Source organism: Charadrius vociferus, unplaced genomic scaffold (assembly GCF_000708025.1).
Source record: "Charadrius vociferus isolate BGI_N301 unplaced genomic scaffold, ASM70802v2 scaffold906, whole genome shotgun sequence".
Lineage (NCBI taxonomy): Eukaryota > Metazoa > Chordata > Aves > Charadriiformes > Charadriidae > Charadrius > Charadrius vociferus.
In genome coordinates this window covers 1,387,467-1,406,841 of record NW_009648878.1, presented here as the reverse complement: position 1 = coordinate 1,406,841, position 19,375 = coordinate 1,387,467, and the positions used below count along the sequence as shown (strand labels likewise).

Sequence of the window (19,375 nt, the reverse complement as noted above, 5' to 3'; positions counted from 1 at the left end):
TTTCTGATCATTTGAATTTTTGGAGGTAGCAAACCAACTAGATTTCTATGTAGGGATGACTTAATTTTTTACAGGTCTCACTAAAAAATAAGGTTTTAAAAAGTGTCATATCTTATGAGACCAGTTTCTCTAACTGGAACAAAATACACACCCAAAAGCTTGTAAAAGCCCATCTTAAAGTCTGGCCTCTTTCTGTCAAATTCTCCATTTGATGTTGATTTGATAGTTTCCCTTCTTTCTGAGTTGATGCTGTATCACCATCATGATGATTGATTATTTTGCTGTAAGAGATGACTGAGATGATTGTGAAATAAATGAGCATAACACCCTAACAAGAGGGGTGCTTATAAAAACTGCTGTGAATTTTTTTAATAAACCTTAAACAGGTTTTCTGAGTATCCTGTGCAATTTCTGTTTGGCTCTTCCTCAGCTCTTTTTGTTTTCCATCATTGAATAATTTCTGTGATTTTATTTTTTTCCTTTGGCAGTTACATACATTGTAGTTGGTTGCAATAACTTAAAAGCAACTTCTTTTGACTCTTAATAATTAGAAGCTTGCACAATAAATGCTACTGTACTGTTATGTCTAATAAGTATTAAAAGTAAATAATATTTGGAATTACTCTTTACATTTAGATTGGCATTACAAATCCTGGAGATCAACAGAAACTCCTAGATGCTATTAACGAGCTACAAGCGGCAGAAATAAGAATTGAAGACCTCCCTGAAGTGATGAAGCTGGAATTGAGGTATTAACTGTGTATCTAAGCAAATGGAAGTGAAATCTGAACTATTTAAGGTTGCTGCAGTGTTTTTCATAGCTCAAAGGTAAAATTCTCTCATACCTTATCCCGTGCATAACGTTCATGAGAGTTAGTGGATTATGAGAGCTGGTGGTAGGTGTATTTTGTACAAAGACAGTTGGAAGCATAGATTCCTGTTGTAGGAATCTCTTTATAGGTTATATTGCCATTACATGCTGTTACTTTGGCCATCTTTTTGAGTGGTGAATTCTTTCTTTGTACCTCAGATAGGGTTTCATGGCCTTGCTGTGCAGGGTTTTCATATAGTCAACTCTGAAACTGGCTTCTCGGGCTCCAGTATTAACTCGTCCTTTAATTTATCAGATAGGCTTCAGTGAGCAGATTTTGTTATTTCTCTGTGGAAATGGGGTCTTGCCGTCCTTGCTTCCCCATGCTTCAAGAGTGTCATGGACCCTTACAAACCTCACATGATGTGGTCCCTGTAATTCTCCATTGTGTCTGTAGACAAGGCAGGCTCTGTTAGTCTTGCAGTCAAATTTGTCTGAATATAAGATGCGATAAAAAGATGTGTGGGAGGGAGAGATGCATGTAATTTCTGCATAGGGCTTAAATTTTCAACTGATAAATTAATTACTTTTACATTTCTATCTTAACTCATAAATGAGACTTCTGTGTAGATTCAGGATTTTTTCCTTGCTTTTCTCTTCCACTGGAAGTAGTTTTAACTGACTTCTGAAAGACCTCATTTTTTTAATATTACAAATTAAGAACTACTTAAGATATTTCCTTATCATAGATTATATGTATCAGTAGAAATAGGTTTCTAAGGAAACTAATTTTTAAGAAAGTGTTAGTCCAAGCTGCCATTCCAACTTGATATTTTTCCCATTTTGGTTCTTTCTTACAGCCTTAAGCATGAGCTCTGCAATACCTCTTATACTTCTCATATAATCTTGTGCAGTCCCATGAAAGCCAGGCCTGAGCTGAGAGAAACATCCCTCAGCAACGTTATTAAACTCATCAGTTCCCTGGGCACTGTTAGAGCACTTCCCACACCCAGCACATAAAGAAGAATGAAGACCATAGTAAGTGCAGAGGTGTGCTAAGATTTCTTAAACCTCTTATTTTGTTCTGTAATACCAGTTTTTTTCCAGAAGAGACCTAGACGTGAATTTAGGTTCTGTGCTCATATCTTTCCTCTTTCTGCTTCCCAGAACTATAGAAGAATTGCTTCTGAAAATAGGATTAATTTGATATTTTCATTTGCAAAAGTCTCAGAGGTGGACGCGGGCAGAAAACTGTGGCTTGCCTTTCAGAGGCTTTAGTCAGTTGAACTGTGTTTGTTTAATTTGGAGAAGACTGGTTTGGAGATACTGCTTCTTCCTCATACCGTAGCTGCATCACTAGTAAATTAGGTTCTCTCTGCTTGTTTCTTTCTTCTCAGTCCCACCACCATTTGCATAGTGTTGTGTTGCCTTATTTGCAGTGACCTGGCTGGAAAAAACTCCTCTTGTAATCCAGTCTACTCATTAAATAACTTTATACTGTCTAGAAAAGTAAGGGTCCAGTTCCTCTTTAAAGCATGCATATCTCCCTCTTGACTAGTGACCTGACAGCTGTGCTGCTACTCTGTTAGATATTTCTTCCCTCTCCAAAATACTGGGGAGAGCTGTCTGCTGTATTTGGGTACTATAATGCTAGATAGACTCTTCGTTAGTCATCTTGTTCATTGGACTGAAGAACATGTTTGGGTTCGAGTTCATTCTGTAAATGTCACTGTCCTTTCGAGGCAGCTGAATCACACTGACACTGTGTATTAGCAGTCATGTCATGATGTGGTCCTGCCATAGCGTTGTCTTTTCTGCCTTGGCTACGTGAGTCTGTCTAGTACATACTCCGCTCCCATCTAGTCAGTCTTACGTATACTGGTTGTTCTGATGCTGGCCCTGTGCCTGTATCTGTATCCATTACTACATTTACACAAAAGAGGCTGTGCAGCCTGCTTGAGGTACGTTTATGCAGTACGATGCCAAGTTTGAGCTGTGGGATGCAGGAGGACATGAAGGGCCTTTGGCGAAGCTCTTGAAAGACTGAGGCGGGCTGAAAGAGCAGGGTGTCCATGTCCTAATACAGGACCTTGATGTTGCTTCTAGTCTGTGAGAAGATTTCTCCATCAAAACAAGTACCTGTCTACTTGCAGAAGAGAATCCAGGTGCAAACTAGTACACGTGCTGTACAACTGAAGAACTAAAGTTCCAGTATGCAAGAGGGTACAAACCAGTATGATGTGGATACACTACTATGGGCATGAAATGGGGAGAGAAAAAAAGGAAAAGAAAAATATTTATACTTCTCATACTTCTTATACTTCTTTATGACACCAATGATAGTTCTTAAAAACTAGAGCTCTATTAAAATAGAGGTTTTGCTGCTGAGCTGAGGTAGTAGGCCAGGCATGTGGGTGTCTAGCTGTCCAAGTTAGGCACCTTTAGAAAAGGATGTTGATTCTTCAGCAAGGGATAATTAGCTGCAGTTAAAGAGGACTTTGCCCAGTTTAAGCTTGATGCATTTTTATGCTAGAAATACATGTTTTTTTCAGATTGGTCCATAGTGGTGGTTGGTATAGACATTCAAGCAGAAACCTTAAAAATTTGAACACAGGTAGTAAGTGGGGAAATACAAAAAGTTAACAGCTCACTGTATGTATGGCCAAGTATAATAAAAAATCCAGATGATGTCCAGTGCAGTCTTACACACCAGTTATACATGGAATTTCTAGTACAGTATGGTTTTAGATCATATGTATTTCTCAAAACCTAAAAATGATTGATTGATTAAAGATTGAAGTGCACAAAATATGACAGCATTTCGGTTATGGCAAGCACTGCATAGTTTTCTAGAAAATGGCTTGACATGTATTCTAGGAATCTGACCCTGAGACTAAAATCATAGGCTATGTTTACATGCTATTATATAAAGATTTTACTTCCCACTTGTTCAAAGTCATTCTGTGAGAAGGAAAATCAGTCATTAAGTCATAGAAAAACTAACATAGTAGAAAATGTTGAACTGATTGATTATAAACTCACAGAGTGTCTAGCACTGTTGAGCCACTGGTGTTTTGACAGCCCTTAATTCTTTTTAAAACTGATTATTTTTTGAAAACATTATTTCCATTTTCAAATATAAGAACATGTCACTGCAACAGATATAAAATTACATGAAAATGGTTTTTAAGAACTGATAATTGGTATAACAAAGAAGTATGAGAAGTATAAATATTTTTCTTTTCCTTTTTTTTTCCTCTCCCCATTCCATGCCCATGGCATACTTTATTTTTGCTGAGAATCTGTCCAGAATTCCTAAGAATAATTTCCTTTGTGATAAAACACAGAAGGTGCCATAGCTGATCCTAGCCAGCTAAAAAGTTGTCTTTCTAAGTAAAAGGAAATTTTCATGAGCATGGCTTGACTGTCGTAACGTGGGAGAAGCTGTCAGACTATCTCTAGATATGATTATTTTGTTTAGTATTTTATTTTTTTACCCTAAATATTCAGTTCAGTTATATTGTTCTGAAATAAATTAGAATTTATTTCATAAAAACAAGCTAATAAGCTTCCTTACTTCCGCATCTTCATAAAAACCACGAACAGGCTTGGGTTTTAACCTTCTGCATCCCTACTGATGCTTCTCTGTGTTTTTGTTTTAAATGTTAAATGCCTTAACAGTTCAGCAGTATTGCAAATCACAGATGTCCTGGGCAGTGATGGAAACTTTGCTCATTAAGGATCTTGTGCCAAAATCGAGGGAAAACACTCTATGGGCTAAATTCAGCCTCTGTTCAGATGCTGGCATGGAGCTTAGTTTAACTGTTTGGCAAATTTTGTGTATACCTTTTTGCTATCAGAAGCAACAGCAAGTAAGGTGGTGTAAGTATATTGCATTTAGGTTTAGTAGCAGATTGCCCTAGGGAAAAGAGGAACATTGGGGTCTGAATTAATTTTTTCAGATCCTCTCATAAATATGTCAGGCAGTCCTGCAGTAGGAGCTTAAAAATGCCTCTTGGTTTGACCCTGCTTCTTACTCACCTGAATGGCTTACAGCTAGTGGACACTTTTCTACTGGAGATACAGGCACTTCTCGGAGGTTTCAGGGTTTGAGGTTTAAAAAAAAATGGATGATCTTCTTGCTTGTCCTCATTTCCTCTGCCTGGTCAGTGGCAACAACTTTCTGGCCAGCAACATGACTTACAACTAACACACTCTGAGGCTTACAGTAAAATAAGTTGACCGAGTGTCATGTGGAGGCTGTGGAAACTTAGCATTGAAATTAGTTTGTTAAATTTTTCTATCCTTTTCTCCATTCTTTGGCAATACTGATCAAACTGATTTTCAGAGTTGTCTTCCTGCTTGTATTTCGCCACTAAGTATAAATTTTCTTCAAAATAGATAACACAGATATTTTAGGCTTAATTTGAGGAATGTAGTTCCAGGGCCAGGGGCCAAGTCAGTATTATTGGATTCTTCTTTCTTCCACTATTCTGGAGACTAAATGACTCTTAACTTAGTCATTTCAGTCCTAGCTCCTAAGGACAAACCAGATATTATCTTTTTTCCCAACTTCTTCCTCAAAAATGTAAGCTGCAGATCAGGAATATTGATATGTCAGCATAAAATTGGCTATAAATTCTCTGTTTCTGGTGTTGCAAGATAGTGATCTATGTGCACATATGCACAGGAAGGCAGAGTGTTGCAGTTATGCATAATGTGTTACAAAATTACTCATGCAGCAGGTAATGAAATGTTTTCAAGGAACAGCCATGGAGGTTAATAGAATGTTTCCGAAAAGCTTTTGGGTGACACTTTTTTGATGTGTCTTACTAGCTGAATATTGCAGATAACTCAATGATTTGTTGTCCTTCCAAAAGGGGAGGGGGGGAAGGCATCTTGCTAAGATATTAAATGTAATGTTTAACTACCCTGTGTTAAAATGACACTAGATTTATTATTTTTTTTTATATACAATGAAACTGCATGTCTGATTCACTAACCAATGTTGGAAATGCATAGATAATATTCAGCTTGCAAAAAGTTACAGCCTTTAACAAATAACAAATTAGCATTTTATTTTTGTAGTGAAGATGAATTCCTCAAGTTTCTTCAGAAGTTGAGTAAGGAGTGTAGTAAGCTGACCGTTCCTGTGCAGACTATGAATGAGCATTTCCTCAAGAATTCTCACAAGGTATTCAACCAAAGTAAAACGGATTTAGGGTATAGTCTTCCATTCTACAATAGTATTCTACCTTGTAAAATGAAAAATATGAACACTCATCAACATCTTGATTATTGTATAGTTATGTAGAGCTGTCCAATGTCCTTTCTCTAAAAGACACTCTTTTTTTAATAATTTATTTCAAAGAGTTTAGCCACCCAATTAAAAGAGGTAGATCTGTTTCTTTGTGTTTCTGCTGATAGGGAAGTTAAGGTGACAGAAAGTTCCCACAAAGGCTGATCGAGAGTAGTAGATCATGTTGTGCATAAATCGTACAATGAAACTCAGTATAACTGCAGTTAGAAACTTTTTCTGGCAGTCTTTTATGATATGCTAACTACAGAATATTAAATTATAATCTACGGTAATTCTGGCAAATAACTGTAACTATTAACAGATAGTACTGCAGTGGGCACCGACTGAAAGTTTTATTGAAGTCTGCAAAGGCTTGGTTTGCAGTGTTGAAAAGCTGAGAGAAGAAGTTACCAAACTGAAGGACCTGGTGGAGAAGGTGGGTATGTGTGAGTGAGGCTATTAAATGCTGTGTACAAGTTTCTGCGTGCAACCTCAAATGTGACATCCATCAGTGAAATGTCCTGTACCTTGGTCTGGCACAGGCTTTTTAGATGTAGCTTGGACATTGCCTCTACCTCTCCCCGATCCGCTTTTCCATGGACAGAATGAGAAATAATCTAGAATATTTCACAGCAGCGTGGACAGTCTCCAAAGTGGAATGTATCCCTGTGCTCTTGGACAACCACTGTGGCATAAATGCCACTCTGAATACTTAACACTCTTACTTCTTAATTAAGGAATCTTTTGTTTGGAATTATTGACTCACAAGGAAGATACTAAAGTTTTATGGATTGAATGGGAGGCATCCCAGATAACTGCAGAGTGACAAAAGAAGAGGGTGGGAGAGGTCAAGGCTAGATGTTAGCACCACATCAGTCATTCTCAAACCAACACAATGACACGCTCTTGTCAGATGGGGTCATTTTAAGTAATAGGCTAGTAAAAGGAATGGCCGCTGGGATAGAGTAAATGGAGCATCAGTGTCAGAAAGGAATCTGTTGCTGAACGAAGCCATGTGGAACTCAGACCTTGAGTATAATGCTAATGCAATTTCCTGTAGTTTAAGTAAATTTAATGTAATATAACAGCCTTCTCCCAATAAATCACTTAACACCAAATATATTTAAGAGGTAGATTGAGGTTGTGGCAAAGAACTTGCTAGCTATTTGTGTTCCTTTTTTTGCATATGCAGAAATCAATTGTATGTATATATTTGCCTCCTGTATGTGCAGGCCAGTTATAAAGGCTGCGGGTATCTGAGCTAGGTGCCACTTGACTTCTCTGCCGTATCTACTTAAGGTTTTATAGCTGTCAAGATGAAGCACAGTGGCTCTCTACCCAGTGTTAAACAGAGGTGTTAGACGTTAGACTTCTAATTACTTCAAAAATTGAATTGCTATTCTATTAAAATTCAGTAGTGTTTTATGAATTTCACTGAGGAAGACTTTAATACAAAACGTTTTTGTGCTGCTTAATTTATGGTGGGGCCCTCTTGAATGAGTAGACCACTGAAACCTATTATGAAAAGTGCCAGTTTAAGTGAAACAGTTAAACCTCTTAGATAATAAGTTTGTATAAATTCCCTTAAAGTCTTCAGTACTGTTTGCTAAGCTTATTCATTACAAAACTTTGCCAGCAGTACATGTTATGTCTGTAGCATGTAATTTTTAAAAGCATGGTAAATGAGATGGCCTTCCAAGCATTATAACGTAACGTAGGGAATCAAGACCTAACCCGGCTGCACTCCACGACAAGGCTCCACTCAGCTTCAGCATGTATTTGAGCAGGCACTTGCAAGGTACTTGCCACTCTCCCTTTAATTTCAAGGAACCCTAATTTGATGAATATTCAACTTGCTGTTTTAATAAACAGTTGTTTTAGTAATTAAATGGCAAAAGTTCTGGTTAAAATATTTGAGCATATTGGAGTCGAATGTTTTGTTATTAGAATTTTGTAGCATCTCTTAGCAGTGTGTTTTACCCCTGAGGAATTAAGTTTGTAAACAAACAGTTTGTTTTTCTAGTATGGCTTACAGAATGATTGAGTATCAGATAAGATACATGTTTGCACATGTTGATTTCAGTTGAAGTAGGGCACAGACAGACAGTGAGAAAGAAATAATATTAGTCCTAGATGCATGCAGAGTCTTGGGGCTGGCTGCTTTATCACATACTTCAGAAGCTTTCACACTAACTTTTTTATGCTAACTTTTTTTTTTCTTTGATGCACTTTTTACATGAACTTAACATCTGCCTCAGCATGAACAGAAGAATGACCCCAGCCGAGTGAGACTTCCAGAAAAAGCAACCACCTCAGAAAAAAGATTAGTAAAAATGGGAGCGGTAACATTGCTTGGATGGGTTTTTTTCTTTGTTATAACTAAGTTAATGGTAAAGAAAACCTGACTTTAAGTTTAGTGCTATGAATAATTTTGGAAAACTTGGTCGCATTATGCTTCTGTTCTGTAAATGCAGCTGAGCTGAAGTCATGTGAGAATTTATGTTGTTTCTCATAACTGTAATATTTGCATCCAGTAAGTACTTTGATCTAGAAATAAAGTTATTAAAAACTAAAACTGCTACTTAAATATATCTTAAAGTTTTATTTTCAAAATTATTTTGGTATAGACAGTAGGTCTAAAATCTTGTCAAAGCTGCATTTCGTTTGGCATAAAGCTGTAATTATTGCTTACTAATTACTAGTTTCATTTTTACCTTTAGCTGTTATTCAGAGGTGAACATAAGCAAATAATTCTGATTATATCACATGTTTGTATTTAAAATTATGATGCAGGTGTGTTTTGGGGGTTGGGAGGGTTTAAAATATTTTAAGTATCTCATGCCATTTTATGTTGATAAAGATCTTTTCTCTCGCAGTTCTTCATACGAATCTATCATATGAAAACCTTCCTGGTGAGGTGTACTTCTTCTTCCTTTGTCACAATCACAAGACTGGAGATCTTGTTACACATTGCCTGAAAAGTCATTTTCCACTGAACTATGATATTCAAATTATGCCTGAAATCTATTTCCTCAGGGATACTTTGTTCTATTAAGAGTTTCATCACATCTATTAAAAGGATTATAGCAGTCCTTTGCTATAAGAATGCAAGCAACTTAGAAGGCATAGCAGTGTGTTTTTTCTTGGTCTGGTCTTTCACTACAGCCGCTTCATGTTTAGAATAATTTTTTTTTTATATTTTATCCACTTAAAAAGGTGTTTGTAGTTCTGCAGTGAAACATGTATATCTGTTTTTCAGCTGGTTACCAAACCAGCTATGTTGGAAAAAAAAGAATTGGTATGAGTAATTCAAATCACAGTTAATGTTTTGGCAGACTTCAGTAAATATCTGTAAAAATGCTGAATGTTTCTGAAGGGACATTCTTCTGTCAAAGTAAACCAGAAGCAGTCTAGAAAAATGTAAGCCTCAATGGGTGTCTCCTCTGTTTTCAGAGGCGGTGTGCGGAGTCTTAATCTTTGATGTTCCCTCCAGAGACTAGTAATGAGAAGATAAAAACTTGAGTGCTACTCCAATTGCTGTCACAGTTGTTCTCTGCTTTTTGTTTTAGAAAACTAAGTTGATTGTTAGTATGTTTCCTTGTTACTGCAGTTGTTGTACTTCGTTTCCTTCCAGGTTTCTCCTTCAATGCAAGGAACATCCTACAGAGTGATGAGGCCAGAGGCAAATACAACATAAGCCAATGTTTGGGTTTTTTTCCCCATTCTTCTCACAACTTTGGTTCAGAGGGGATGAGCTGTATTCCCCACCACCACCATCTACCAGCAAGAAGTGGAGAAGTGTACATACTATCAGCACACTAATTTGAACCAACAAAGTATAGAAAAGGAAATATTTAAAAACAGTTCTCTGTTTCTTGATATTATCTTCCAATTAATCCTGAACTTGTGTATCACGAAAGGAATAAGCCATGGAAATGGAAAAATCTGTGGAAATATAAAAATCTGTAAAGCGTACTTTTAACCGTTTGTCATACACATGGACCCTTATATATACACACACAGCACTCCTTCTCGAATTAGCTCAAAGTACAGTTCAAATGCAGTTCCCAGTGATGGGATGGCTCACAGGTATTGCTAGAACTTTGACACAAAACATCTTTGGGTTTTTTCTTTTGGGTGAGGGGTTTTTTTTCCTTTTTTTTTTTTTTTCTCTTTTTTGGGAGTGGAGAGGTGGACAGGCATTTTGTTCATACTATGTTTCCAACATGTAATTTCACTTCAGTTAAGTGGAATTATTTCAACCACTAGTAAGATTTTTGTGATACTATCCTTGAAAAGATTGTTATTTAGCCTCACTATTCCTTACTTCTCCACTTCAGTGACAATTTGCATTAATGAACCCACTTCAAAGGACACTGAAAGCAGCTTCCATTTCAAGAGGTGCATTTCCTGCTAGTAGTAGATGATGTTATTTGAAACAGTAACTAAAAATTTAAATTATCTTTTTCCACAAATTGGAAGAAAAGGTTCACTTGTAGGGAGGCTTTTAAGCTAACCTTGAAGGTCTTGGAGTTGAATAAGAAATCTGTTCCAGAAAATAGTTTTATCAGTATTTAACTAAATTATAACAATGTGAATGATGCCATCAGTGTAAAATACCTATGAGGGAAAAAATAATCACAGAATCATAGAATGGTTTGGGTTGGAAGGGACCTTAAAGATCATCTAGTTCCAGCCCCTCTGCCGTAGGCAGGGACACTTTCCACTAGACCAGGTTGCTCAAAATCCCATCCAACCTGGCCTTGAACACCTCCAGGGATAATGCATGATACTTGCTGATAAATGTTTTCTAGTTTGAGAGTTACAAAAAAATATTCTTTGTGGAAATTAATCAAAAGTCTGGATGTTTTGAGCTGACCTCCAAAACGCATTTGGGAGAAGCTGGTCCTGTTAAGTTACCTTATGGCTCACTTATTTCGGGTGCTTATAACCACGACTGCAAACACACGTGAACAGCGTTTGGGTTAAACATAGGCTTTCTGCCAGCAGCATCTTTAGGATGGCACACTGTGTAAGAATAGTGTTCAAAATGCTGTAAACCACACAGGAGAAGCAAGAATCTTGGAATAACCATTTTGAGCTGTCCCATTAATTGATCAGCTGTGAACTGTGTTGCGTGGGTACGATGTGTTAAGAGCCAAATAAACAAAGATTATTTTAACCTACCGTCTCATTAAAAATGTCTGTTTTCCTCTTCAGATTCCAAACTCGGGCTTAAACAATGAATTTCAAGGTCCTTTATTCACTTTCATGTTGTTCTAGTGCCTCTTTCAAATTCTCTGTTTGAGAAGGTATCACAATATGGTTATGGTAGAGTGGGAAGCAAAGAAAGAGATTCCTTCAGCATCTGTCTGCTGAGCTGCACCGTCAAAATTCTCACCCCCACCGGCACCCGGTGAGGAAGCCTTCAGATGAAAATGTCCCTGCTGAGAGGCCTCCTTCTGTAAGTCATCAAATTAAAGTCATTATCCCAGAACAGTAAGAATACAGTGATTTGCACATCTATGAGGGGATTGGAGGAGAGTGCTGAAGGGCTTTGCATGCATTAAGCAGGTAAGCTGCACTGCCTGTGGGAGGTATTGTTCTCCTCTCACAGTAGTGCAAATTGAGATGCGGGAGGATTGAGTGGATTGGACCCGGGGCCAAATCCTGCAGATACATAGATGCTTAAAGGTGCAGTGAGGTTCCTACTTGCAATACCATTGGATACCTAACTTCTCTTGATACGGGTGAATATTCATACAATGACCTTTTCTGAATCTTTAGACTGTTATGTAAAATTAGGGCCTTGGAGATCTGAAAGAACCTAAAAGAATTTTTGTTTCTAACTTGTCCTGTCCAAGATCAACTGCAGGTTGTGTGCGTTGTGTCTCTCTTCCTGTACTTTGGGATTTGCCCCGCTCTTCAGATTTGACCTGTGGAGTACCTGGCCTGTCATAAGTCATTGTCCAGTTACTCCTGTTGGGTACCAGTTGCAAATAGTAGACACTAATTTTGTGTATGTGCATTCTTAAATTGAGAGAGAGTGAGCTTTTTTATTACATTCCCCATAGAGTTTGAAAAGTGTTGTGTTTGGGTTTTCTTTTACTTCATGCAGCTGCCTGGTTGGGGACAAGACGTAAGCTTGAGCTGTCCAGTTTGTTCTTTTTCCTCTTGCCATCTTTGAACCCCTTCGGGTGTTCCCCAAAGCTGTAACTTGCTCATAAGTGTGAGTAGGTGTTTGCTTGCGTTTGCCTTCTCTAGTCCAGCAGTTCTGCAAAAGTGACAGGTCATCTTTCCCAAATACAGCTTCTGTGGTAGCAGTAAAGTACTACAAATGTTGCTTTTGGCCTTACGTGGTGGAAGATTTTGAGTCTTCAGCCTTGCTAAACAAGGCAAATCCATCTTGTCCCGTGTCATGAAAGGGTGGCTAAGTGATCCCCAGCTTGTCTATGTTAGTTTTCCGCTTCCTTGCCGTCTGCTTTGGTATTCATACGAGAGGTCATCTTTCTGCACAGATAAAAACCCTTGAAGGTCTAGCAGGTACCGTAACTGTTTTCTGCTTTTAAATACTTTTACTGCCATTTCTTTCTTATGAAGGCACAGGGGCAAATGTGTATTTGGAAATCTGTATTTCCCTATTCTAGAAATAGGAGTTTTCAGGTAGCGGGGGTCTGTGTTTTACAGACCAGAAATGATAAGTGGTGAGGTATGAAATGGGTATTACTGGCATTAAGTGAATACTGTGATGTGTATCCTTAACAGCTTCAATAGCTGTTAAATTACTTTTAGTTTTTATCTTTATTCAAATGGTGTAGTTTCATGTAATATAGAGCCCTAGTCACTGGAAGTGGGACTTAGAGGGACCGCTCTGCAGAGGATTTTCAGTTCTTTTTCTTTTAAGCTGTGCTACTGACTGTGCCATATATGGGAAGATGCCTTCTACTTGAGGGTTTAGTGGTCTTTTTTTCTTACTAATTATTATTCTCATATGAGCCTTCCATGCCTTCAGCTTTTCTGAAAACAGTCTTTATTTGGATGTAGAAATACAGGTTTAACTACGTTATCTTCACTATTGTACTGAAAAACCTCAGCTCAGTTTCATAAGGTGTGTATTCCGAGAATTGGGCTTTCGGTGTTCCTGGCTACTCTGCTGTCATCTACATTACACATGGTGTGATTTCTTGACTGGATAGGACACTGCGTGCATACTACTTCTTGGAGGCATGTAGAGCTTTGTAGGTCCAGTCTGCTCTTGCGGCCAGGGAGGCAACCAGCCTCTCCCAGGCTGCACCAGAAACAGCGTCACGTCACCTGCAGGTCGAGGGTGAGTGAGCTTTTTCATTACATTCCCCATAGAGTTTGAAAAGTGTTGTGTTTGGGTTTTCTTTTACTTCATGCAGCTGCCTGGTTGGGGACAAGACGTAAGCTTGAGCTGTCCAGTTTGTTCTTTTTCCTCTTGCCATCTTTGAACCCCTTCGGGTGTTCCCCAAAGCTGTAACTTGCTCATAAGTGTGAGTAGGTGTTTGCTTGCGTTTGCCTTCTCTAGTCCAGCAGTTCTGCAAAAGTGACAGGTCATCTTTCCCAAATACAGCTTCTGTGGTAGCAGTAAAGTACTACAAATGTTGCTTTTGGCCTTACGTGGTGGAAGATTTTGAGTCTTCAGCCTTGCTAAACAAGGCAAATCCATCTTGTCCCGTGTCATGAAAGGGTGGCTAAGTGATCCCCAGCTTGTCTATGTTAGTTTTCCGCTTCCTTGCCGTCTGCTTTGGTATTCATACGAGAGGTCATCTTTCTGCACAGATAAAAACCCTTGAAGGTCTAGCAGGTACCGTAACTGTTTTCTGCTTTTAAATACTTTTACTGCCATTTCTTTCTTATGAAGGCACAGGGGCAAATGTGTATTTGGAAATCTGTATTTCCCTATTCTAGAAATAGGAGTTTTCAGGTAGCGGGGGTCTGTGTTTTACAGACCAGAAATGATAAGTGGTGAGGTATGAAATGGGTATTACTGGCATTAAGTGAATACTGTGATGTGTATCCTTAACAGCTTCAATAGCTGTTAAATTACTTTTAGTTTTTATCTTTATTCAAATGGTGTAGTTTCATGTAATATAGAGCCCTAGTCACTGGAAGTGGGACTTAGAGGGACCGCTCTGCAGAGGATTTTCAGTTCTTTTTCTTTTAAGCTGTGCTACTGACTGTGCCATATATGGGAAGATGCCTTCTACTTGAGGGTTTAGTGGTCTTTTTTTCTTACTAATTATTATTCTCATATGAGCCTTCCATGCCTTCAGCTTTTCTGAAAACAGTCTTTATTTGGATGTAGAAATACAGGTTTAACTACGTTATCTTCACTATTGTACTGAAAAACCTCAGCTCAGTTTCATAAGGTGTGTATTCCGAGAATTGGGCTTTCGGTGTTCCTGGCTACTCTGCTGTCATCTACATTACACATGGTGTGATTTCTTGACTGGATAGGACACTGCGTGCATACTACTTCTTGGAGGCATGTAGAGCTTTGTAGGTCCAGTCTGCTCTTGCGGCCAGGGAGGCAACCAGCCTCTCCCAGGCTGCACCAGAAACAGCGTCACGTCACCTGCAGGTCGAGGGTGTGATCCTTCCCCTCTCCTTAGCACTGGGGAGGCCAATTCTGGAGTGCTGGGTCCAGTTCTGGGCTCCCCAGTATGAGAGGGAGATGGACATAGTGGAGCGAGTCCAGTCAAAAGGTGGAGTCTGTGAAGTGAAGCTGCTGAAGGGCTTGGAGCACGCGAGCTATGTGGAGAGGCTGAGAGAAGGCTCAGGGGCATCTCACCCATGTGTATACATACCTGGGCAGGTGGGAGAGTGAAGATGGAGCCAGGATCTTCTCAGTGGTGCCCAGGGGCAGGCCAAGAGACAACGGGCACAACCTGAAATGCAGGAAATTCCATTTAAACGTAAGGGAAAAAAATTTTATCCCGGGTCAGACGCTGGAGCAGGTTGTAGTTTTCCTGTCCTCGGAGGTGTTCAAAACTGGACACATCCTTGAGCATCCTGCTGGCTGACCCTGCTCTGAGTCGGGGCTTGCACTGGAGGAGCTGCCTGTGGTGGGTTGACCTTGGCTGGATGCCATTGCCCAGCAAGGTGCTCTAGCACTCCCCTCCTCAGCTGGACAGGGGAGAGAAAATACAACAAAAGGCTTGTGGGTCAAGATAAGGACAGGGTCATCACTCAGCAATTACTGTAATGGGCAAAACAGACTCAACTAAGGAAAATTAATTTATTGCCAATCAAATTGGAGTAGGGCAATGAGAAATAAAACCAAATCTTAAAACACGTTTCCCTCACCCCTCCCTTCTTCCCGGGATCAACTTCACTCCCCAATTTTCTCTACCTCTTCCCCCTGAGCGACACAGGGGAACGGGGGTGTCAGTCAATTCATCATATGTTGTCTCTGCTGCTTCTTCCTACTCAGGGGGAGGACTTCTCACACTCTTCCCCTGCTCCAGAGTGGGTGCCCCCCAGGGGAGACAGTCCTTCACGAACTTCTCCAGCGTGAGTCCTTCCCACAGGCTGCAGTTCTTCATGAACTGCTCCAGCGTGGGTCCCTTCCACGGGATGCAGTCCTTCAGGAACAGACTGCTCCAGCGCGGATCCGTCATGGGGTCACAAGTCCTGTCAGCAAACCTGCTCCAGCGTGGGCTCCTCTCTCCGTGGGTCCCCAGGTCCTGCCGGGACCCTGCTTCAGCGCTGTCTCTCCATTGGATGACAGCCTCCTTTGGGCATCCACCTGCTCTGTTGTGGGGTTCTCAACAGTCTGCAGGTAGATATCTGCTCCACCGTTAACTCCATGGGCTGCAGGGGGACGGCCTGCCTCACCACGGGCTGCAGGGGAATCTCTGCTCCAGTGCCTGGTGTCTGCAGCGTTTCTCTCAGGTATTCTCACTCCTCTCTCCACCGCTGTTGTGCAGCAGGTTTTTTTCTCCTTCTTAAATGTGTTATCCCAGAGGTGTTACCACCATCGCTGATGGGCTCAGGCTTGGCCAGCGGTGGATCCATCCTGGAGCTGGCTGGCATTGGCTCTGCGGGACGTAGGGGAAGCTTCTAGCAGCTTCTCACAGAAGCCACCCCTGTAGCCCCCCTGCCACACAAACCAAATACAGTCCCCCAGGGCCCCTTCCAGCCTCGTCTGTCCTATCGTTGTGTGTAATGAGAGAGAGTAGTGAATTGAGAGAAACTCCGGGGAGTTCACGTACGGCCAGCAGAGAGTGTAGTGCTTGGAGAAGGGATCTGGAAAGCAGTAAAGCTGGAAGAAGCAGTAGATAACTTCTGGAGAGGAAGGGGACAACATTCATGAGCCGCTGGTGCGGTTGTCAGAGGTAAAGTAGCTCCTATTGGTACAGAAGAAAAACACAAACTGGTCAACTTTTTACTACAAACCTGAGAAGGCTGGTGGTAGGGAGGACTGTAGCCTCTGCTCAGAGGGGTTTAAAATACTGCTGGAATTGTCCTCCCTGCCGTTTCTCTTTCTCTCCCCTGCTAATTGGTTTCTTAAACTTCAGAAACAGAACTTGGCCAGCAGCTGAAAATTGGAGTGTGTTTTTTTCACACTGATAATGCTTTATCAAATAAATGTTGAATGCCCATCTGTTGCTTTTAAGTAGGAACTGGAACTGGAGTTGCATCTGGGCAAGGAGTACTGCTGGAGGAGCAGTCATGTCTCCAAGCTTCAATTGCCCCTGACCCAAAGCCTTTACAGCCAAAAGCTTTTCTGATATTGAGGGAGTGGGTGGGTGGTTTCTGTGGAGGTGTTTGCATTTTGAGTTTTCTTTTTTAAGTTAAATTGAGAATCGGGTGAATGTTACCACCTCAAAAGTGGATACAACTCTACGTTTTGCTTTTTCTTTCTGAAAGACTCCATCCTCACACCTGGTTGTGTCTGTGATTTCAAGGGGTCATACTGAGTGACAGCCTGGAAGGCTGATACCTGCTGTGCACACTCGCGGCTGTAACGTGCTGCCTGAAGAACAGATCTCAAGGGTGCTCCCTAACTTGCTTTTCCAGGATTTTCACCTTGGGTTGACAACTGGAGGCATCTTCTCATTCTGAAGTTATTTAGCAACCTTCAGGTTTTCTCTTTGTTACAGCCAAAGTGGGCTGACTTTAAACTGGGGTATGTCCCTCTCATTAATGATGGTTTTGTTTGGTTTTGTTTGTTTTGGTTTGTTTTTTTACTGTTATCCCGTATTTGCCATATAGAGACGACACTAAGTAAAAAAAGTTCCTAAATTTCTTGTTCTTGAATTTGCTTATTTGGCGACCGTCAGCCACAGCGATGTGAAGTTGGACTGCTTCACCTGGAAGCTGTGATATATGGGCAAGCAGTGCCAAGGCCTCTGTGCTGCCAGGCGTGCGGGCTGGTGCTGGAATGGTGCCAACATAAAGGATGAGACACCTTTCCTTATGGCTTGGAGTTGAAGGACAGCTGCTGTCTTCTGTGGCCCCAGCCTGACTGCATTTGTTGTGGGTGAGATGGGGCTGATAAAATTGACTTGCTGGAGCCATTCTGCTGGTGTGCTCTGGTTGCATCTTGTGATGGCTTAAGAAGCTGTGGTTAACAGCAGGGGGAAGAGTGAATGGGGAGTTGAAGGGCAGAAAGGCTTTCCAGTGGACTTCTTGGGGTCTCAAGGTGGAGAAGTTCTCATTGCACTGGGGGAGAGAGGAGGTGGCCCACGCCGTGAAGAGCTGGTTTAAGGTAAGGAGGGGATGAAGGGAGCAAATGGTGCACAGGTGAAGAGGGAAGAACAGATTAAGAACACGTGAGAAGGACAGGAGGGGATGAGACAGGCTGAGACCTGCTGACAGCCAGCGGGGCGCTTCACCCGTGACTTTAGCAGCGAGACACCACGTTTTCCCCACGCGTGGGTACGAGGGCAGGACACGGGGACTGGTCTGGGGCCGGGCCAAAAAACACTGGGAGCCATTTACATTCAGAAAGCATAGAGCAGAACTGCTCCCTAACTTTCCAGCGCTTCTGGAGGTCACTTTTCATTTCTTCATATCAAAGGCAGACACTTGTTTCTAATAAGGTAACAACTCTCCTGAGAAACATGGGTGGCTGGTATTTCATTGTTTCATAAATATTTTTATACTGTAACACCATTCAACTTAAAACAGATTTCGAGAGGAGAAAAATCACGACTAGGATTACGTTCAACTGAGGTAGGTGCACAAAGTTTCTTTACTCTGTAAAAATAGAGAAATTTCCTCCCCCCTCCCTTTCCCCCTGCTTTATTTCTCCTCGTCGGTTTTGTTTAGTCGTTTGGAGGGGGCCGCTTTGTTTTAATTTTGTTACAAAAGCCGTACTGTATAACTTTTTCCCTCCCCCTCAGAAGTGCACTTCCTTTGAAAACGCTCCTTGTGCGAACAAAGGCTGCCACCGGCCCTCCGCATCAGCACTGAGGACATCTGTAGAATACATCTCTTTAAAAACGTTACGGATAAATAAATAAATAAAAAAAAAAAAAACCAACCACCAACCCAAAGCAGAACCCACCCAGTCTGCGAGCAGCCCACACCAGCCCCTCAGCTCTGCTGGGACTGCAGGGAAGAGCTGGATCGGGGCAAAGATGAAGGATGGGAGCGGGGCTGAGCTCCTCGTCCTGAAGGATTTGGTGCGGGGGGAAGCGGGAGGAATCCGGAGCGATGCACAGATGGGTGTCCTCCCGTACCCCGGTTCCGCTGGAGGGAATCAATAAACGCGGCGGCCGTGCGTGGGGATGCGGAGGCGCCTGACCCACGGCAGAAAGAAGCCCTCGAGGTGCGGTCGCTCCTGCCGGTCGTCGTAGCTCCATGGGATTTCTTCTGCCCCCCGCGACTGACCTGATGTGGACCGAAGCGTTTCTAACATGAACTTTCTCTCTGGGATCTGGTGGTCTCTTCCCTTGGTCTTGGTCTGGGCGACCCCACCAGTCACCTCCTCATGGTGGTAAGTTGTGCAATTCCAGGAATTTTTATGTGCTCTTGGGGAAGGTGGGGTCGGATTAATTGTAAATTAGGGAGGTGGGGGGGTGGGGGGGGAAGCCTCTCCCTCGCAGGCTCGTACAAGCGGAGCTCGCTGCTGCCAACTGCCCCGGTCCAGAAATCCCGACCTTACAGCCAGCGGGGTCACACGGTCTCGGCATCTCCTTCCACACCCCGTCCCTGCTCCATGGCCTCCTCCTTCGCACAAGCACAGAGCAGCTCCCAGGGCTGAGCGGGGCTTTCGGCGGGGCTGTGGGACA

The 19,375-nt window shown here is 41.5% G+C and overlaps 1 protein-coding gene across 1 annotated transcript in view; it reads left to right on the top strand.

Annotated features, from left to right (window-relative positions):
* The first annotated feature begins 19,000 nt into the window (after positions 1–19,000).
* Positions 19,001–19,375, top strand: part of WNT2 (wingless-type MMTV integration site family member 2) — a 19,760-nt gene continuing 19,385 nt past the window's right edge. Inside the window, 1 exon segment of the mRNA XM_009887086.1 lies at positions 19,001–19,077. Coding sequence (XP_009885388.1) covers positions 19,001–19,077 — 77 coding nt within the window.